Below are 18,830 nucleotides of genomic sequence, written 5' to 3'. Positions count from 1 at the left end.
AAATCCAAGCCTCTTTTTCATTGTTTTAACTCTTTTGGGTCCAGGCAGGTTGGGACAAGTGGTAAAGAGGCCAATACATTCTCATAATGGCACAAAGTTGAAGTTCCTGAATCCAGTGACCTCAAGCAAATATTCCCTGACCATCCCAGGTCAGAGAACTCTTCCTTCAGAGGGTCCGAGTGAACAGTTGTGCTTCAGCCCATAAACAAGCAGCTAATGACACAAGGAGCTGTTGGGTACATTGTTTGCTCAGCTAAGTGCAAATTCAATGAAGAGCCATGTCCATATTTCACTGTATCTCCTAGTTCATAAAACAGTTCCTTAACTATATTAAGGACTCAATAAACTCTGGTTGACTGGTTATAGCATGATTTTCTAAGTCATTTTCTTACATTCAACACATGATGTGCTTTTTGCTGATTATCAGGGTAGTTTTTGAATAAATAGATAAATAAATAGAAAAAACAGAGTGAGACATTAGGACCTTAGTTAGTAATACCTTAGGAAGGATTAGTGAGAGAGATTTAGCAGAAAGACCATACAATTGAAAGGAATGTGTGTTGCTCTGGGACTCCAAAACTAGATTCAAATCCTCGTCCAAACAGCTAATGTGCTAAATGATGTTAGAGAAATCATTTCACCTTTGGTTTCCAGTATTGTTGTAAATAAAATGCAGGATTTGGAATAGATGATTTCTCTAGGACTTTAGAAGAGAAAATTACTAGGAATGGAATATTACTTCAAGTTTTACTGAGGGCTAACTCTACAAGAGAGTGAGTCCCCAAAGAGCCCACCCAGCTTAAAAAAAAAAAAAAAAGGTTCTCTCAACAGAGAAAGTGGTTCATTCTAATAGAGTTTTGAAATACATAGTTGGAATTGGTTAGATATTATTTAGAATTTTTCACATCTATGGTTCCAAGTGAAATCAGTCCAATTTTCTTTTCTTATCCTTATTGGACTTTGAAATCAATGTTAAATAACCCTCATGATGTGAGCTGGAATCAATATGTTTGTCTTTTCCTAACAGTTTCCTAAACTTATCAATATCTGTGTCTTCCAAATAGAACACTGTCCTTAGCACAGTCTCCCCCACCCCTTCTCCATGTACTTCTTCACTCAGATCACACATGAAGTACTGATATTGTAAAGAATTTTAGCTCAGATTATTATAGGTATAAGTTTTCTCTCTTTATTTTTTAGTCCTTGATTATTTAAACAAAAATGAAATTTTCTAACTCACTTTTACTTCCCATATCAAGTAGTGTTTTCCTGGTAATATATTTTTCTTAGTGGAATATTCAATCCAATTTTATTTTCAAATATGGTTTTTGTTAATATTTTTGTGTCACTTTGAGACTTAAAAAATTAGCTATATGGAAAATTATGTGTTAAATGCTGTTGTATTTTTTCCCTTTCAGCACCGTAAAAATATTACTTTATGTATCCAGGGTACTACTGAGAAGTCTAATGTCCATCTGACTCTTTTTTCTTATATGTAAAGAGCTTTTATTCTTTAAAAACTTTGAAGGGTTTCCTATTTATTTTCAGTGGTCATATATTTCACTAAAATATTTCCCACTAAGGGCTCCTATCCTTTATTTTTTGGCATCTTATAAGTCTTTTAAAACTGAGTTCTTAGGGTTTTTTTCGTAATTATAAGAAATTCTCAAAATTATTTCTTCAAAATTTTCCTCCCTTACCTTGATTTTTTTCTTTCTCTTCTGAAATTTCAACTCTATGATTTTTTGCTCAAATCAATGTTTCTTTTGTATTACCATCTGTTGTCCCCGTCTTTTTTACAGGATCTTGTTTTAATATTCTAGTTTATTGATTTGTTCTTTTTATCCATTCTACTATCAATCTTCATTTTATTTATTTTTGGGGCACAACACACGGCTTTCAGGTTCTTACTTCCCAACCAGGAATCGAGCCTGTGTCCCCCTGCAGTGGAAGCACAGAGTCCTAACCACAAGACTGCCAGAGAATTCCCTGTTATTTTGTTTTTATATGTTTCATATCCCCAGTTTGTTTTTTCTTCATAATGGAAGGAGTAGCTTCAAGCTTCCAATATTTGCTCTTACCATTTTTAGTATATTATTAGACTAATCATAAATGATTCTTCCCTCTGGCCCATGAAGTCTGCTTCTTCTGGTGCTGCAGTATCTTTAATGATAATACACTTCTCAGTGGTCTTCCAGTTGCTGCCCATGAGCTCACATTTCCCTTAGATTATCTGCTACCTTGACTGCAAATGCAAAATGGAGGAGGGGAAGAAAATCTCAGGCCCTAGCTTGGATTGCTTCTGGTGAGCTGGGAACATACATCTAGTTGTTTTGGTTTTGTAGTTGCTAAATCTGACTCTTTTGCGATCCCATGGACTGTACCCTGCCAGGCTTCCTAGGCAAGAACACTGGAGAGCATTGCCATTTCCTCCTCCAGGGGCTCTTCCCCACCCAGGGACTGAACCCGCATCTCCTGCATCTTTTGCATTGGCAGGCAGATTCTTTGGACTCTCTTTCTCTGCTGCTTCCTACCTCAATCCTGGGCACTGCGGGTAAACTTGTCTCCTAGAGCCTCACATTTTTCAACACTCTTATCTCCAGGCTAAAACATCTGATGGGACTGAAGGGGTGGGAGCCTGATGGGGGAGGGAAGTCGTGTTGGGAGGAAAAGAAGCCAGAGTGCTGGCAAGTCCACTGTGTTGCCTGCTCCTGCCTCCAGCTGGCCTCTGTCAACCCCGGACTGTGCTGCTTTCCTGCCTCGCAGAGTCTCTGCTGGAGCCAGGGCAATGCAGAAAACAGAACAAGCATACTCTGAAAACTCTCTCCCACACCTAGGCCCCCACCCGCTATGGAGGTTATATTCCATGTCCTCCCTTCCCCCCATTAATCCCAAATGGGAATCTAACCATCTTCCATCTCTCACCAGGAATTTCCTCCCAGTTTTCTTTTGGGGGATTCCATTAACCTCCCTCTCTTTCTTTTATGGCAAATCCAAGGTAAAGTTTGAGAAAAGAATTCAGCTGCATGTTAATATAACATCTTTCCAGGAACGGACAACTCACCAGTGGTTGTCAGAGGGTCACTAGGGCTTCTAGAGAGTACATTAGATCCTTTATGTGACCCTCAGGATAACTTCCTTTAGACAGTGAAAGTGAAAGCTGCTCAATCATGTCCGACTCTTTGCGACCCCACGGACTGTAACCTGTCAGGCTCCTCTGTCCATGGAATTCTCCAGGCAAGAATACTGGAGTGGGTTGCCATTTCCTTCTCCAGGGGATCTTCCCAACCCAGGGATCGAACCTGTGTCTTTTATGTCTCCTACACTGGCAGGCAGATTCTTTACCACTAGTGCCACCTGGGAAGCCCTACATGAAGGAGTAGGGACCAGAATTCGGCCTCCTCCCCACTCCACTTCAGCCCCATGAAAATCCTGCAGAACTCTCTGTGGAAGACTGGAACTGTAAAAAACAGTCTGACAAACCATCATCCAGCATCTAGAGTGCGGCACTGTCTATAGTTTCATTTATTTTACCTTTTCTTGTTAGTTAACAATTCATTATATGAGTAAAAGACTTTGTTTTTTTACTAAATGAACCACAGTGTTTTCCTTTTTCACTGGGAGGAAAGAGTAAGATGAATTGGTAGTTCCCAAGATTTATTTGCCTTCTTAAGCTTTCATGGATAAGAAAAATATTTAAAACATCTCATCTTAGCTAGATCCAGCCTTGGGCAAAGTTCAAGAGTGTTCAGTAAACAAATGTTTACAAATGTAGATCGCTTATCACTTCTGGCTGATGAAGAAACTATAAGTATCTGCATCAGATCCAGAATCTGGGCTGTGGGGAGGAAGATTATTGACAGCGAAGGGGAAACTGTTCTCTTCTTCAACCATCACTCGTCTGATATAACTGATATAACCACCCTCTATACTTTCTGGGCATCTATACGTGAGCCCCTGAAGAACTGGGGTTTTGGATTGCTCGTTTCTGGGGTGAGGGCCCCCCACCCCAGAGTCTGGCATGATAAGCATAAGGTGGTACTCAAAAAATATGTGGGGGCCAAAGGCCTTATTCTTGAGCTCTTGGCTTCAGGCTGTCAGAGTGGGCAAACTATTCCAAAACTTCTTACTGCAACTGTCAAGATGACCAATATAACCTTGCAAGGGCTACCTGAAAGTTAACTTACATTTTGACAGCTATAGATACAGCTTAATTCCATATTACTGGCTTCTTGAACGAAATGACCAGCCCTGCCTGCAAAGTCCCTAAAGACAAAGAAGAAACTTTACATTTGAAGACACAAGACTAATTTGTTTATTAGGTGCGTTCTGTAAGTTGAGGAGGGGAATTTTTGGCAAATAAATAAATAAATAAATAATCAGACAAACGAAGGCTTCTAGGGCAAAGGAGCTGAGGAAGAGGAAGCGGAGTCTTTGCATAGTTCTAAATGAACAGGAGGCGGCAGCAGTAGGCAACGTGGATTCGCAGCAGAAATGCAGCACTTGCAGAAACCAGGGGCAGGAGGCTTTGAGAAGAGAGGGTCAGGTGACTAACTACGTCTTTACCATGGAGACCACGACGCGGCACTTCCATCCTCTGCAGGCTGTGAGCACGGCGTCTCACATGATCTGCCTGGGCATCCCGTACCCGGTCATGCCTGCCTGGGAGGCCCCCTTGTTGCTGCCCATCTGGAGGCCTATTACGTTCTGTCCCTGGCGAAGCTGCTCCTCGGAAAATCCTCTCCGATTCTGCTGGGCTTTCCTGGGCAGAGGGAAAGAGATGAAACCATTTCATTCCGTTTTTAAACCTTTCCCAAGATATGCAGTTAGACATGTTCTTTCGGGGGCCACCAATTAGAAGGACAGGCCGTATGCTGAACCACAGTCCTGCCAAGAACTATGGTTCTGCCCTGGGCTATGACCCCACCCTGAGTTATGGTTCTACCCTGGCTATGATCCTGCCCTGAGCTATGACACCACCCGGGGTTACAGCACCTTCTGGGCCATGGTCTTACCACAGATGGGCCCTACCATGATACATGACCTCTCTACTCCTTAGAAGCTCAAGTGACTTTCCAGAATTTCCACAGCAAAGAACCAGAGCTGCTTCTCTGGAGATTCTACACTCAGTTTTCCTGTCCCTCTTCTCACCAGTTACCGCAAGCCCTTGTGAAAATTAAAATCAGCTCTTTTTATAAAGCATGCCATTAATCCCACTCCACCCTCTTCCGTATGGGGCCAAGGATGAACTCCCACCTTAGAGCTGAGGGATGTCGTGAGTTAAGGAGGCGAAATTTCTTACCCTTGACAGACATCTGTGAACGTTAGTGAAGAGCCTGATAGTAAATAATGCTGATTTTATGGGCCATATAGACCACGGTAGGTCACTAAATAAACTGGGGGCTAAAACCAGGGTTTCACCTGGCAATACTTAGGAGCTTTTCAGACCAGGGTCATTTAAATTGCCACAAGCTGGTACCTTTTTCAACTGTCAAGAAGAAGAGGGGATTAGAGGGATGAAGGGTCAGTTATCTGTACAGCGCGCTCTTTTCGTCTCCCACTGAGCTACTGGGTTGACTTTAAGCTCCCTTACTACCTCTCTCTGCCCCAAACAAACAGCAAAACAAATTTATTTAGGAAAAGGCCCTTTACTGACATGATGATATAATTTATTATCCACTTCAGGCCACGTCTGAGAGTGACAGAGAATGCTATTAATGGATATGCTGGGATGCCAGGACTGTCTCAACAAATAAAACATATTTTCCCTTCATTATGTGGTAAAATAAATAAATAAATATGTACATTCAGAGCAACTTGGCTCATAATAAAACCAGATTCAGATATCAAGGCACATGTGAGAAAAGCCGTTCAGTTCTGCTCGGTCTCAGGAGAGACGTGACGTGGGCAGGGCCGCCGTGTTCAGGATCTGAAAAGCAGGGAAAGCCCTGGTGGTGGATTCACCTGAACTGGCAGCATCGCGCCGGCCTTGCTCCGGGAGCTGCAGCTGTGGGGCCGTGTGCGCCTGTTCCTAGCCTGGACTCTGTGTCCAAGCAGCCTCCAGGGAGCTCCAAGGCTTCAGATGCTCACCTTTGCTAAAATCATCCTCGGCCCAGGGAAGGGGAGGATGTGTGACTGGAAAGGCCTTTTTACCTGTGAAACCAGGACGGCTCTCCCCGGTAACAGCCGTCATCCTTGGTGACGGCGACGCTGCCCAGAGCCATCAGGGTCCTCTGCACGGCCGCCATGTCCTTTCCTGGAAGCCAAAGGGAGATTAAAGCCAAGCGCGAGTCGGGGCCGAGGAGTCGAGGAGGACGGGGCTGGACCTCCGGAAGAAGTTCTCACGGGAGGCTGTAGTTGAGCACACTCGAGGGAGAGGGAAACAAAACACTCCTCAAAGTGGCCCAAAGACAACCACAGCCAAACTCCTCAGAAAGGAACAGAAATCCTCCTGCCTAATTATCCTTTATGTGGTGCATGCCAGAGATACCCAGGCTCTAATCCATTCCCAGTTGCGTGCATAACACATTCCAATAACTGAGCAGCTCAGACAGAGGTGGGTCCCTGCCCTTAGGAGAGGCCCCAGCCTCCAAGGGTTCTACGAGCAGGGGTGAGGGGAGGTGCTGTGGGCAGGCTGGTGTGGGGGTCTGCACAGGAGATTTTCCTCCGGACTGTAAAGAGAAAAGGAAACTGGAAAGATATTGACTGGATGGATGAACTGCACCAAACCCCAGGATTCTTTCTTTTACTTTATCTGGGTTAAAAGGGTCTAAAATCACCCATGTGCATCAAATTGAGTATTCACTAGGTTCTTTGGGCTGGAGGCCTGGCAGGTGAAGAGAAGCAAGTGAACGCAGAGAGCATCCAGTGTGATGCGGTGAGAGGCTCTTCATTTTGTGCTGCTTGAAAGGAGCTGAATGGAGACAATAAATAAATGGCTTGGAGGGAGGGAGGAGAAGAGGCTGAGAGTGAAGGAGAGGTACGCCCCCTCACTCGGGGGAAGGGGCCACTGTCACCGAAGGAGCCCCGGGAGCTTCACCCACAGAGCAGAGAGCCGGGCTCCAGGCCATCTCCTCTGCCCATCCTCTCCCCTCCCCGCTTCTGGCCTGCTGGCACGCCTGGACAAGGAAAGGGTGAGCTGCTACTGTGTGCTCAGCCCTGCAATTTAGAACCAGATCCAAAGCATACGTACGCCAAGTGTGCAGTGCAGAAGCCGAAGCCCCAGGCTGGGGAAGAGGTGCAGTGCTCAGCCTAGCAGGGGCTGTGAAAGTTAAGGGCAGATACTGAAGTTCCTCTTGAGACTCAGTGAACCGTCTGCAATCTCCCGGGACAGGCTGCTGAGCCCAGTCCCCAGGGAATAGAGAATTGCAGGGGAAAGGCAGACAAAAAGTGAGAATGCAGCGTAACTCTAACAAAATAAACTATTAAGGTCCGCAGAGGAAGTCCAGCTCAGGAAGTCCATTTATTCACAGAGGAGAGAGACAGCAGATCCTCATCTCTCCCCGCCCCCCCCTCCACTGCCCACATTACCACAGGACGATTTCCTGGGCTGTGAGGCCCTTGGGATGGATAATACAGACAGGGATGAAACTTTCTCAATGGAGAGCCCCACACCAGACGCAAGGAACAGCTGGGGTGGTGGAGAAAGGAGGATCTGTGCAGCAGATGGAGGGAGGCGGGCCCAAGGGATACTGAGAAGTCAGAAAGGAAACAGGAGAGGTTATGAGAATGCTCCCTCTCTTCCGCAGATGTAAAGCATTTCTGTGACTGTCACTGTACCATAGGATACATTTTTTTGACAGACTCTGATGATATTCTGAAAGGTCATTGCGGGAGGAGATAGGGAGAGGGCCTGCTTTCAGGCAGTGAGCCGTTAAAGAGAACCTCGAGAAACTGCAGCACATGGAAGCTTAGGAAGGTCTGGGTCCATCACTCATCTCCACTCTCTGCGGGAAGCACACCGGAACTCTGTGCCTGGTGGTTGGAAAGAGCACATCTGGCATGTCCAGGATCTGGGGAAATGTGGAGCCTGGCACGTGGCAAGCAGCCACAGATACTGCCCTGGAGCCAGGGGTGGGAAGCAAGCTCTGTTAAACCACAGACCCAGCCCCCATCCCATCACACAGGGCTAACACGCACACTGCGTGAGCCCAGAGAGGAGGAGAGAGGGAACTAAGCAGGAGGCAAGGGGAAGCTATCCAGGAATGCAGACCTGTAACTCCCACCCCACCCTCAAGCCAGAAGCGTCCAAAAGGAAGAAATTGCGTGATTGGGCAGAAGAAGCTGGGTAAACAGGCATTAGACAGGGACAAACTGGAAAAACTTTTTTAAAAAAGAAAGGTCTGGAGACAAGAGATTCGTTATAAATGATAAGCTAAACACTTCATTGGTTTCCCTGGTAGCTGAAATGGTAAAGAATACGCCTGCAATGTGGGAGACCTGGGTTCAATCCCTGGGTCAGGAAGATCCCCTGGAGAAGGGATAGGCTACCCACTCCAGTATTCGTGGGCTTCTCTTGTGATTCAGCTGGTAAATAATCCACCTGCAATGCGGGAGACCTGGGTTTGATATCTGGGTCAGAAGATCCCCTGGAGGAGGAAATGGCAACCCACTCCAGTAATCTGGCCTGGAGAATCCCATGGACAGAGGACCCTGGCAAGCTACAGTCCATGGGGTCGCAGAGTCGAACATAACTGAGCGACTTTCACTTCAAAATCACTTCATTATATGTGACTGTGACCTCCATTTCATAGCTGTTGCTGCTAAGTCATTTCAGTCGTGTCTAACTCTTTGCGACGCTACGGACCATAGCCCACCAGGCTCCTCTGACCATGGGATTCTCCAGGCGAGAACACTGTAGTGGATTGCCAGGATCTTCCTGGGGCTCTTCCCAACCCAGGGATTGAGCCCATGTCTCTTACACCTCCTGTATCGGCAGGCGAATTCTTTACCACTAGAGCCATCTGCGGAGCGGTGGCTCAGATGGTAAAGAATCTGCCTGCAATGCAGGAGACTGGGGTTCAATCCCTGGGTCGGGAAGATCCCCTGGAGAAGTGCAAGGCTACACACCCCAGCATTCTTGCCTAGAGAATTCCATGGACGGAGGAGCCTGACCGGCTACAGTCCATGGTGTCGCAGAGTCAGACACGACTCAGCGACTAACAGCTTCACTGATTCCCATGGACTTGATACGATTCTTCCCAACAGGTGGATGGAAAAATTAACTTAAGAAAGTTAATTAACTTGCCAGAGCTACCCAACAAGTAAATCAGGGCCAAGCTCTAGCTCAGGTCTGTCTGAAGGCAAAGCCCACAAACAGTCTAGGAGGCCACACTGCCATCTCCCACAGGCATAAAATCCCCATAAAATCTGGGGCACAAATTTCAAATGACCTCAAATCTTTGTTTTGTTTGAAATAATCTCTCAACCCTAGAGAGATTAAAGCAAAAGAAATCAGTTGGGGCCCAGAGATCCCCACCAGTTTGCAGATCAAGTTAAAATAATTATTGTCAAGATTAAGTAATATAATGAACAGAAATCTGCCTTCTGTGACCAGTTCATGTCTGTTTTATTTTCTAAAAGGCACACTTTGGAAAGAATTCTACTATTTTGGGTGAATCAAATGGGAAGAGCACCTCTGCTCCAGCCTCATTTCTCTCGCCAGTTCAGAAGGTCAGATCAAGTGCTGCTGGGGGGAAGGGGACTGTTTTTGGAGGCTGATTCCTGTCACTGAGAGTCAGACACTGAAATGTTTGAAGGAGCAGTGAGGGTAGGAAAGATCTGTGAAGTGAGCCAGTTACAAAGCCGCAAAAGCTAAGCAGCTTGAATCACAACCGCACATCCATCTGCCTAGAACCCAGCCTGCTATAGAACACGGTTTCCCAAGCTCCTGGAATTATTCATGGGGTGAGGTTGGGAGAACACTTTAAAAATATGAAATTTTTCTGACTTTCTTTTTTTAAAAAAGAAAAATACGAAATTTGAAGTCATTCCCTAGAGGGACGGATCTGGCAGTCCTGGGTGGGGCCTGGGAGTTTGTATTCTTAATAATCTTTCCATATGATTCATGCCATCAGACAAGTTTAAGAAACATGGGTTTCACCTGGTGACTGCTAACTAGACCAGTCATCAGAATTACCTGAGGATGTTGAAATTCAGACCCTGGGACAATCTCCTGTGATGATTCTGATGTAGCCAGATGGACATGCAAGCACTACCCCCAATACTATATTTTTCTAATTTTTAAAAACATCCCAATGTCTGATAGGTGGTAGGTATTAAATTAAAGTTGCTAAGCAATAACTGCTTCCTTCAGAGCTACTCTCCACAAAGTCAGAAGTAACATCAATAGTTAGATCCACACTGGGGAGGCGCTCAGAACCTCAGAAGCGTGGAATTGCTTTGCTTCCTGAAAACTACCCCTGGATACTTTGACAAGACAGCTTGAAACTGCTGTTCAAGGCTATTTCTCCAAGAAAAAGGGGGTGAAAGAGGAAGAAGGGGGAGGAGGAGAATGGTTCTAACGTAGCAACTAGGTGCTAGGACTTTTCTAGGTGCCAGGCGTGTATGAATGAGACTGACTCCAGGTTGCGGTGGGGGTTCAGTCGCTCGGTCGTGTCCGACTCTGCGACCCCACAGACTGTAGCCCACCAGGCTCCTCTGTCCGTGGGATTCTCCCAGGCAAGAGTACTGGAGTGGGCTGCCATTTCCTTCTGAGTCTCCTGCATTGCAGGGAGATTCCTTACCGACTGAGCCACCGGGGAAGCCCAGAGTCCAGCTGGTGATCTACAAATGAGACCACTGGCCGCAGAAGGAAAGGGACACACAGACGAGAGGGCCAAGCTAACACTAACAGCTCAGGATTTTAGTCAGGCTCCTGGACCCTTCCAGCCCCTATCATAGAGGAAACTAACATTAGACTTGCAATTGTAAAAAGAGATGGTGGCAAGGCAGCTTACCTTGTCAGAATCTCTTAAAGCAACTGTTCCCTGTTTACTGCATGATCACAGCGCTGGGTCTCCCCGCTGTGGTCTTACACTCCAGCGACTAAAGGATCATGTCCAGGGGGACTGGCCAAGGGTTCTACATTATAAGGAACCCCCGTGCCCATAGAGTTTGAAGGCTTTTACCAAAAAGATACCTGAACAAGGATTCTGTTCCCTTAATTTTTAAAATTATTTTCATGCTCTTATGCATGTCTTTGGGTAGAAAAAATAAACAAAAAGTTAAAGAGAAGGAAACAAGGCTGGAGGAGTCGTCTGGGCAGGTACGGTCAGGTTGGATACTCTGCTTTCAAAACTAAAACTCAATCTTACATTCAAAATTCTTGCTTTAGAATTACTTTTATTTTACATTATTCTTAACTCCACCTTGTTGCTCTTAGAATACTGATTGTTTGTTTGTTTGTTTGTTTTCCCAATCTTTCTGGGACTTATAGAGAAAGCAGTCAGTGGATGAAAAAAACATTTCTTATTTTCCTGAGTAATAACTTAGGCATAACCCTCAATTCTCCACTCAAGGTAGAAAACTATTGCTTTAGATCAGGGGGAAATGTCAGAGGGTAGGTTGGGCTGCTCTGTGGGCTTTATAAATTTATGCTCCTCGCCCCCCTGAGAAATTCTGTAGGGCAGTGGTTCTCAGGGTGGAGTTCCCAGACCAGCAGAAGCAGTATCACCTGTGAACGGGGAAGAAGTGCAAACCCCGGGCCCCACCCCAGACTTAAGACCTCCAAAACTCTGGGGCTGGGGTCCAGTAATCTGGGTTTTCACAAGCCTAACAGGAGGTTCCGGTGCACACGGCAGGTGAAGGACCACTGCTGAAGCAGAAGCCCGCCGAACGCCAGAGTGAGCAGTGCTTGGGGTAAATGCAGTGACGGCTGCTCTGAGAGAAAAGGAGGCTTCAAGCAGCAGGCGTTTCTGTGATGTCTCAAGTCACGACGGGTACCTTACAATATCCCCAAACAGCTCTCAGACTCGGTGAAGAGTCTCGTCTTTTCTTGCTGTTGAGAAATGACACATATAGTGACACCTCCCAGAGAACATATATGGCTCCATATCTGGAATATATTCCAGGCACTCCACCCCCAGTATAAACCTCGACACTCAGTCATCAAGGAGGCGAACAGGAAGATGGCATAAAACCATGTATCCCAGACCCTCATCAGAAGGATTATGGGGAGGAGCAATCAGATTTGATTGATCTTTGAGTCTTGCCTACACTGACATTCTAGAATTCTAGGTGTCTAATGCTCATGGCCTGGTTATGCATGGGAATGAAAAAGGGTATTTATTGATGGACTCACAGCAGAGGGAAAAAACCAATGTTTATTAGGTGTCTCTTAGTCAGGCATTGCGCTAGGCATTTTATACATTTAATCCTTGCAAGAATCCTACAAGGGATTACAGAGAAGGGAACTGAGCCTCTGAGAAACTAAGCAGTCTAACCAAGGTCACGGAGTATGATGCTAAAACTCATGCTCTTCCCATAGGACCAAGACCCCCTGGTTTGGAATAGGAAAAGCAATACTATATCATGGGGGAAAATATGAAGGGTAATGACCATAGAGGTGGGAAAAAGTCAATAAGGAGACCCGAAAGATGGCCCCTCGTTTTGGAGAATGGCCAGAGGTGAAGCCAGTGGAGATGACAGAGAGAGAAAAGGTCTTCCAGGCAACCTGACCAGCCGCTATGTGAGGCCCTTAGTGAAGTCCATTCATTCCAGACAGAGCATGTGCCCTTCCAGCCTTGCCCCTGCCGCCCTCACTTTCTATTAGTCTTTTTAAAGAGACAATGATAACAGTGACTTGAAAATTGCTGTCATATTTTATGGTCTACTCTTCCATAGTAGAAGCACTGCGCTAAGCACTTTTAATGCATTGTCTCATTGACACCTCACATCAACCCTGTGAAATTATTTCTATTTTACAAGTGAGAGACCAGAAGCTTAGAAAAGCTCATTGCTAAGTGGTGGAGCGGAGGTTTGAACCTGGTGGTCTAATTTCTGACTCAGGGCCTGCACTCTCCTGCCCTCCAGGGTGACCTTTCTCTGCACGCTTTGTGACCAGCACACTCACTTCTCTCATGCATTCTCTCTTACACACACACACCCCTCCTTTTCTGGCTCCTCCCTTTCTCTCCACCCCTCTTTCCCCCCACAGAAGAGATGCTGAAAACTAACCTCCATTGCTCTCCGGAATCACAACTGAGATGGCCCCACTCGTCCTTTCCAGGGACCCAGGGGGCATCCCAAACCCGCCAGGCATCCACCTTCTCCCATCCATGAGAAAGACCTCTCCTTCCATGGCTCTAAGCTGCCCTCACTGCTTCTCTATCACTGAAAGGAACAGGTCACCCAGCTTCCTTCAAGGGAAACTCCAGTAACCTTATCTATATCTCTGTAGTTGGGTTGTTTTTTAGACCATTCAGCCCTGGGTTCCTTCTTAAGGCCTTGAACCTTTTATTCTGGTTGCCCCCACATCCATTCCAAACACTTCACCTTGTATCTAAAAGGGGTTTCAAGATAGAGGATACCTCTGGGGCATCTGCCTGTCCAAACAACTGAAGGAAAAGAGACGGCACTTGGCAAGCGCTGGGCTCCTGCGGCTCACTCATCTCGATGTCAGAGCAGCGCAGAGCCGCTCGCGGGCAGCGTGGGCAAGCAGAGCCCTACGCAGGAAGACGCCAAGCAGGGGAGACAGGGCCTGAGAGCTGCCGCGCATAAAGGGCTGCAGACAAGGCCGAGAAGTGCCCAGGCGAGGAGGGCTGGCCCCTCGGAGCCACGGCTACCATGACCACAACACGTGGAATCGGGAGTGAATGTGAGTAATGTGAAATCTGAGGACACCACAGGAAGAATGTGAAGCTAAGCTAAGGGGATGGCCAGTCCAGTGGCTGAGCACACAAACATGGACACCTCTCACGCACACAGGCACGTCGACACTTGCCAGCCTGCCCAGCGGCATCCCTTAGACGCCAGCTTCCTCATCCCCACACTCGCGGGGGCCAGCAGCTCTGGCAGAAGGATCCAGCCTCGCGCTTGTCGCTGCTGCTGTTCCACGGGTTTCCCTCCCAGACTCACCCAGGGCCATACGGCTCCCCCATTTCTGCTCAAAGCAGCCCACTTTCCTGCCTCTGGCTCTGCTGTATGGCAACCAGCCCGAGCTGCAGACAGGGCTCCTGGGGGATGCCAAGTGCCCCTTCTAGCACACAGAATGAATCTCCCAACCTCAGTCCCCAGCTGGCCCTCCATGGAGGGGCCCAGCAGGCCCTTGAGCCTGTAGACACTCTGGAGCACCTGCTCTATGCCAGCTGTCCCGACCGCAGCGTCTCAGCCACAGCGCCCGGCAGTAATCGGTGGCCTCCCTTATTCCCTTTCCAGCCCCATCTTTCTTTGCCCTCGGAGCCCACTTGTCCACTGCACAGTGTCTGCTTTTTCCCTTTTCTCTAGGAGTATCACCCTGCCTCGGAGCCCAGCCTTCCACCACCCCATCTCAGGCTCCCGCAGTCACGCTGATGCCCCTCAGCCTCCCTCTTCCCCGAGAGGGAGGTGACGCCAAGGGCTGGGGCAGGTAGTGTGATATACACAGGTAATTGTGGGCGAGCTCTAGTTCCATCGTCACCTACTCCACTTCCCAGGGAGCCTTTGCCCCCGGCCTCCGCCCCTCACTGCGAGCACCTCCCGGGCCTAAATTTCACTGGTGCGGTCTTTGGAAAAAGAGGAAAGACAGGCAAAGCCTCCTCAGCACAGAGAAGCACCCTCGGGCTCCCCACCTCCCCCAGCCCTCCCAGTTTCTTCCTTACTCTATACACACCCTGTACGTGGTGGGGTGGGGGCTCACTGGGACCCCTCCAGTCACACAAACCTGCCAGCAGGAGGCTCTCATCACCTGTCCCACACAGCCCTGAATCACCCGCCCTCTCCTCTTCATCTCCACACTCATGGTTATGACTCAACAGCACACGCGTGGTGTAGGGGAAGGAAACAGCGTGCTGGCCAAAGCGTGGCATGCAGATGAGTTAAGGCCCCATTCTTGGACATCACAGAGCCTGGGTTTGAGTCCTGGCTCTGCTAATTACGAGCCAGTCATATGACAACACCTCCTCTCCTGGAATTGTTGGAGAATTGATTGGTATTATGCAGAAAGGCAGTAGTACCGTGCCTAGGGTTGAGGAAAATATTGATAAGCAATAGTATTATTAGCAAGGAAAAATCAGCATAGTTTTGACCTATCAAGCAGGGACTAACGCTCAACGATGACATTCTGTGGGGATTTGGAGGCTACTGTCCATGAGGTTCAATGGCCTGGCCCGAAGGTCTGAATATCTGAGCTTCTAAATAATAGCAAAACATGACTGATAAACAAACTGGCATTTTAGGGTTTTCAAGTGCTCATCTGTGAAGGAAACAGGAAATGCCAGTTCTCTGTACGACATGGAGGCAGGGTGTGGGGGTAGTGAGGATTAAGAAGGCAACTGCTTCTTTATAAGGTGTTTAGTAGAATGGTCCTCTGTTAGAAATATGGTTCAACCATCATCTGAGTACCCCTTCACATATCACTGTCTCCTGATCCCAGGAAAGTCTGTCCATTCTCATTGTCAGCAGAGCCACTTGGGTCACTGCCCTGCGTATCCTGTTGGTTGAACCACTGATGACAGCTAGTGACAATGGGATGAGAGTGAAGCGTCAACCTGGCAGCCCTGCTCACACAAGCCCCCCTCCTCACCGCGGCAGGCCTGGTGTGGAAAAACATGCTTGGATGGAAGGGTACATTTGGGCTCCAGGGGACTCTGAGCCCTGTGACCATGTATCCCAAGTTCTCTGGTGGTATCTGCATCCACATTACTTTCCCTAATGATGGTGGGTTGGTAAATATGTCCAGAAACTTGATTTCCTTTTCATGCCTTGTTAGATTTCTTAAATCAATTCACAAATATAAAAGAAAAAATCATTTGTCACTGTCTCTGAGCAAATACACATCTGGAAGGTACAGTCATCAACCTCCCAGGTAATCATTTAATAAAAGGCTGGGGTGCTATTATTTCTCAGATTGAATGACAAAATTGTGCCAGGAAGCTTTGTCTATAACCCTGGCTGCTGGTGAGTCAGAAGATACTTGCCGACCCCCGTCCCCTCCAGGAGCTATCATTTGTAGAGAAAATTACACTGTGGGAGGTAAGAGAAAGGAGAGGCATCCATGCAACCTCTCTGGCTTCCTCTCCACGGAGGCTTCGGTTTATGCCTGTGGTTTGCTGGGTCCCTGCTGGGTCCCGAGGTGTGTGTTCTTTAGAGGAGGAGCACTTTCAATAGCACATCACAAAGTAGGAGGCAAACAGTGCGCCTGGGTGACAGCTGATAATCCTCTCACACGCTCAAATCACACGCGCACACACGCATGGAAGCACACAGAAGAACACTGTGGGCAGGTTTCACAAAGAGAAAAGCAAAAGGGTGGGGCACGGGGAGAATAATCCGAACGCACGAGAAAGCTGTTTACCTTCCCATAGATCCACGGTCTGAAAAATGTCGGTGGTCCTGACGCCATAGATCTCCGCAGCTTTTAGGAACTGGGAGATCTGTTCCATCTGCTTAAAAGCCATCTTGGACTCTGAGATCTTGGGAATGGGCTCTTGTCCTGGTGGGTATAAACTGTTTATCAGCTTGCACAAGACCTAAAGAGGGAAAGGGTGGGGATGGGGGGGACAGAATTAGTGTTCCCTTTGTATTTACTAGTCCCTAAATGCAAAGTGAATCCTGGCCCCCACAGGGTACAGACTACAGGTTTGGGCCTGGGCCAGTCTGGCACCCCAGAAAGGCATAGGCTCTGAGCTGGGTGGCCAGGCTCCCACACTGAATGCCCAAAACCCATCCTCTGGCTGCTCCTGACCGTGGTGAGTCCAGTAGCCTGGGAATCCTCCTCCCTCCCAACTCCTCCCTTCCTTTTTCTGGGCGAGGGAAAGAATGTTCAGAGAGGGAATGTGCGCAGTGATGCAGTCACGATTTCAAGCTTTCAAAGGAGGGATGAGTTAGTGGCTTCCAGAGAGACTGAATGATATAGTATTATTTCTTCCATCGAAAGGCAGATCAGAATCAGGCTTCAATAATGCATCGGGTAAGGGCTAATGACACGTATAGGAACCGAACTAGGAGGCTCCCCCCAGATACCTATAACCAAAGCCCTGGGCATAACCCAACAGAAGCCTGGGACAGCAGTTATGTAACAGTAAATCACAGCCTGTGGGAAAAGACCAGCTGGCAGAGTCTGTGGTCCCCATCCACCCAAATACACAGCAGCAACTCCTTAGAAAAGCAGTTATCAAATAAGGATTCCCTTCAGTTTCATGAGAATCCATCCATTCAACAGAGAGGCACTGGGCATCCCCAGGGCGGACAGCTCCCGGAAGAATGGGAAGGTGGTGAGTCCTCCTCCTCCTGCCCTGCCTTTGTTTTACTATATAACCAAGCTATTACTTCTGGGGGAAGGAATCCTCCCCCACGCCCCCATCTCCCTTCCAGGAGCTGATGCACCAAAAAGGCTGGAAGGATCTCAAGGAAATACTTATCTCTACTCTCGCTGGAAAGAGCAAAAGGGCTTCCAATCTGCCAGCAACTCAGAAGCAAGCTGTGATGTCTGGGATGGGCGGAGGGTCCCTCTAATCTAGCGAGGGAATTCAGCAGGGAGCCCAGATCGTCCATCCCCGAAGAGATAAAGGCATTCCCATCTCCCTCCCCACGAGACAAGAGCTTGGCAGCCGCAGCTCCTCCGGCAGGCAGCCAGCCTCACGTAAAAAGAGGAGACCCTGGAGGGCTTCCCTGCCCACCGCTCGCCCCTCATCCACTGGGATCGCTGCCGGTCCTTACCGTTCCGTCCATCAACCATTTCTGAAAATGGGCCCTGCCCGGGGGCGGGTGCTCTATGTCCTCGGCGCACTGCAGGATGATCCAGTCCACCAGCTTGTTCTCCAGGTCCGCGTCGTACTTCTGCTCGATCTTCTCCTGCACCTCTCGGCTTAAGCCGTAGCTCGGGCCCCTGTTAGCCATCTCTGGAAGAGAAGAGAGGACACGCGAGGCATCCACACAATAGAACCGCCGCCCGGCTCTCTGCACCCGGGGCTGGGCCGCCTGGCCCGGCAGCAGCAAAGCGGGCAGAGAGCCGGGCGTGGTTTAAATCAAGGAGCCAATGAAGTCACTGGGGGTTCACCTACAAACGGAGAGAAAAGCGCAGCCACGCGCCTGTGACTCTTAGAATAAAGACCCTGCCGGTCCGGGGGGTGGGGTGGGGGGCTGAATGCCCCCTCTCAGTCCCGCCTATCAGAAAGACGAAACGACGCACCAGGACTCACAATCAGGCCTGAAGCCCCGGGGCAGCGAGGGGGCTGGGTGGCAGTCGTTTCTTCCCTCCTCCCGGAGGCACTTTTGCAAAGCCAGGGATCCCGAGACGGGAGACAGCAGGTAAATAACAGGCAGGGAGGAAGGCCCCCTTGGCGTTGCGCTGCTGATGCTATAAGCGCCTGGGAGAAGGGTGCACTGATTCGATTTTCTCATGGCTGAGGAGGGTCAGACCGGGGCCGTTGCTAGGAACCTTCCGAAAAGCCAGCCCTCTCGGTGTCAGTCAAGCCCGCCCGCCTCCCTCCCACGGAGAGCTGCTTTCTCAACCGCACGACTCTCTCCGCGGCTCCGGGGACAGCCGGCGTCGCGCACAGGCCCGCGCACAGCTGCGCAGGGGCCGGGCCTGCGGCAGAGGCCGTTCTCTCAGCTGTCCATCTGTCGGGAGCTGCCAAGCCACTCTGCCCTGCCCGAGGGGAACAGTTGTCCGGGGGGGCGGGAGGGGCGGC

The 18,830-nt window shown here is 48.6% G+C and overlaps 1 protein-coding gene across 1 annotated transcript; it reads right to left on the bottom strand.

Moving 5' to 3' along the window:
• Window positions 1–4,396: 4,396 nt before the first annotated feature.
• On the bottom strand, window positions 4,397–18,570 carry TAGLN3 (transgelin 3). The gene is made up of 5 exons (XM_061133899.1): window positions 18,329–18,570; window positions 17,857–18,038; window positions 16,493–16,667; window positions 6,154–6,256; window positions 4,397–4,762 (listed from the first exon to the last, which is right to left on the bottom strand). Exons 2-5 carry the CDS (start codon window positions 18,034–18,036, stop codon window positions 4,621–4,623), a joined length of 600 nt encoding a protein of 199 aa, XP_060989882.1. The 5' UTR covers window positions 18,037–18,038; window positions 18,329–18,570; the 3' UTR covers window positions 4,397–4,620.
• Between the last annotated feature and the right edge of the window lie 260 nt (window positions 18,571–18,830).

This window comes from Dama dama, chromosome 31 (assembly GCF_033118175.1).
Source record: "Dama dama isolate Ldn47 chromosome 31, ASM3311817v1, whole genome shotgun sequence".
Classification (NCBI taxonomy): Eukaryota; Metazoa; Chordata; class Mammalia; order Artiodactyla; family Cervidae; genus Dama; species Dama dama.
Note: the sequence above shows the minus strand (reverse complement) of the source record. Positions and strands in the feature narration are given on the sequence as shown.

What these genes read in the sequence shown, in the direction of transcription:
- TAGLN3 (XM_061133899.1), bottom strand. Translation starts at nt 18,036, where the DNA reads ATGGCTAACAGGGGCCCGAGCTACGGCTTAAGCCGAGAGGTGCAGGAG. An exon ending in AATGGTTGATGGACGGAACG is followed by an intron (nt 16,668 to 17,856) that starts GTAAGGACCGGC and finishes TTCCCTCTTTAG; the next exon opens with GTCTTGTGCAAGCTGATAAA. An exon ending in GACCGTGGATCTATGGGAAG is followed by an intron (nt 6,257 to 16,492) that starts GTAAACAGCTTT and finishes TTTGGCTTCCAG; the next exon opens with GAAAGGACATGGCGGCCGTG.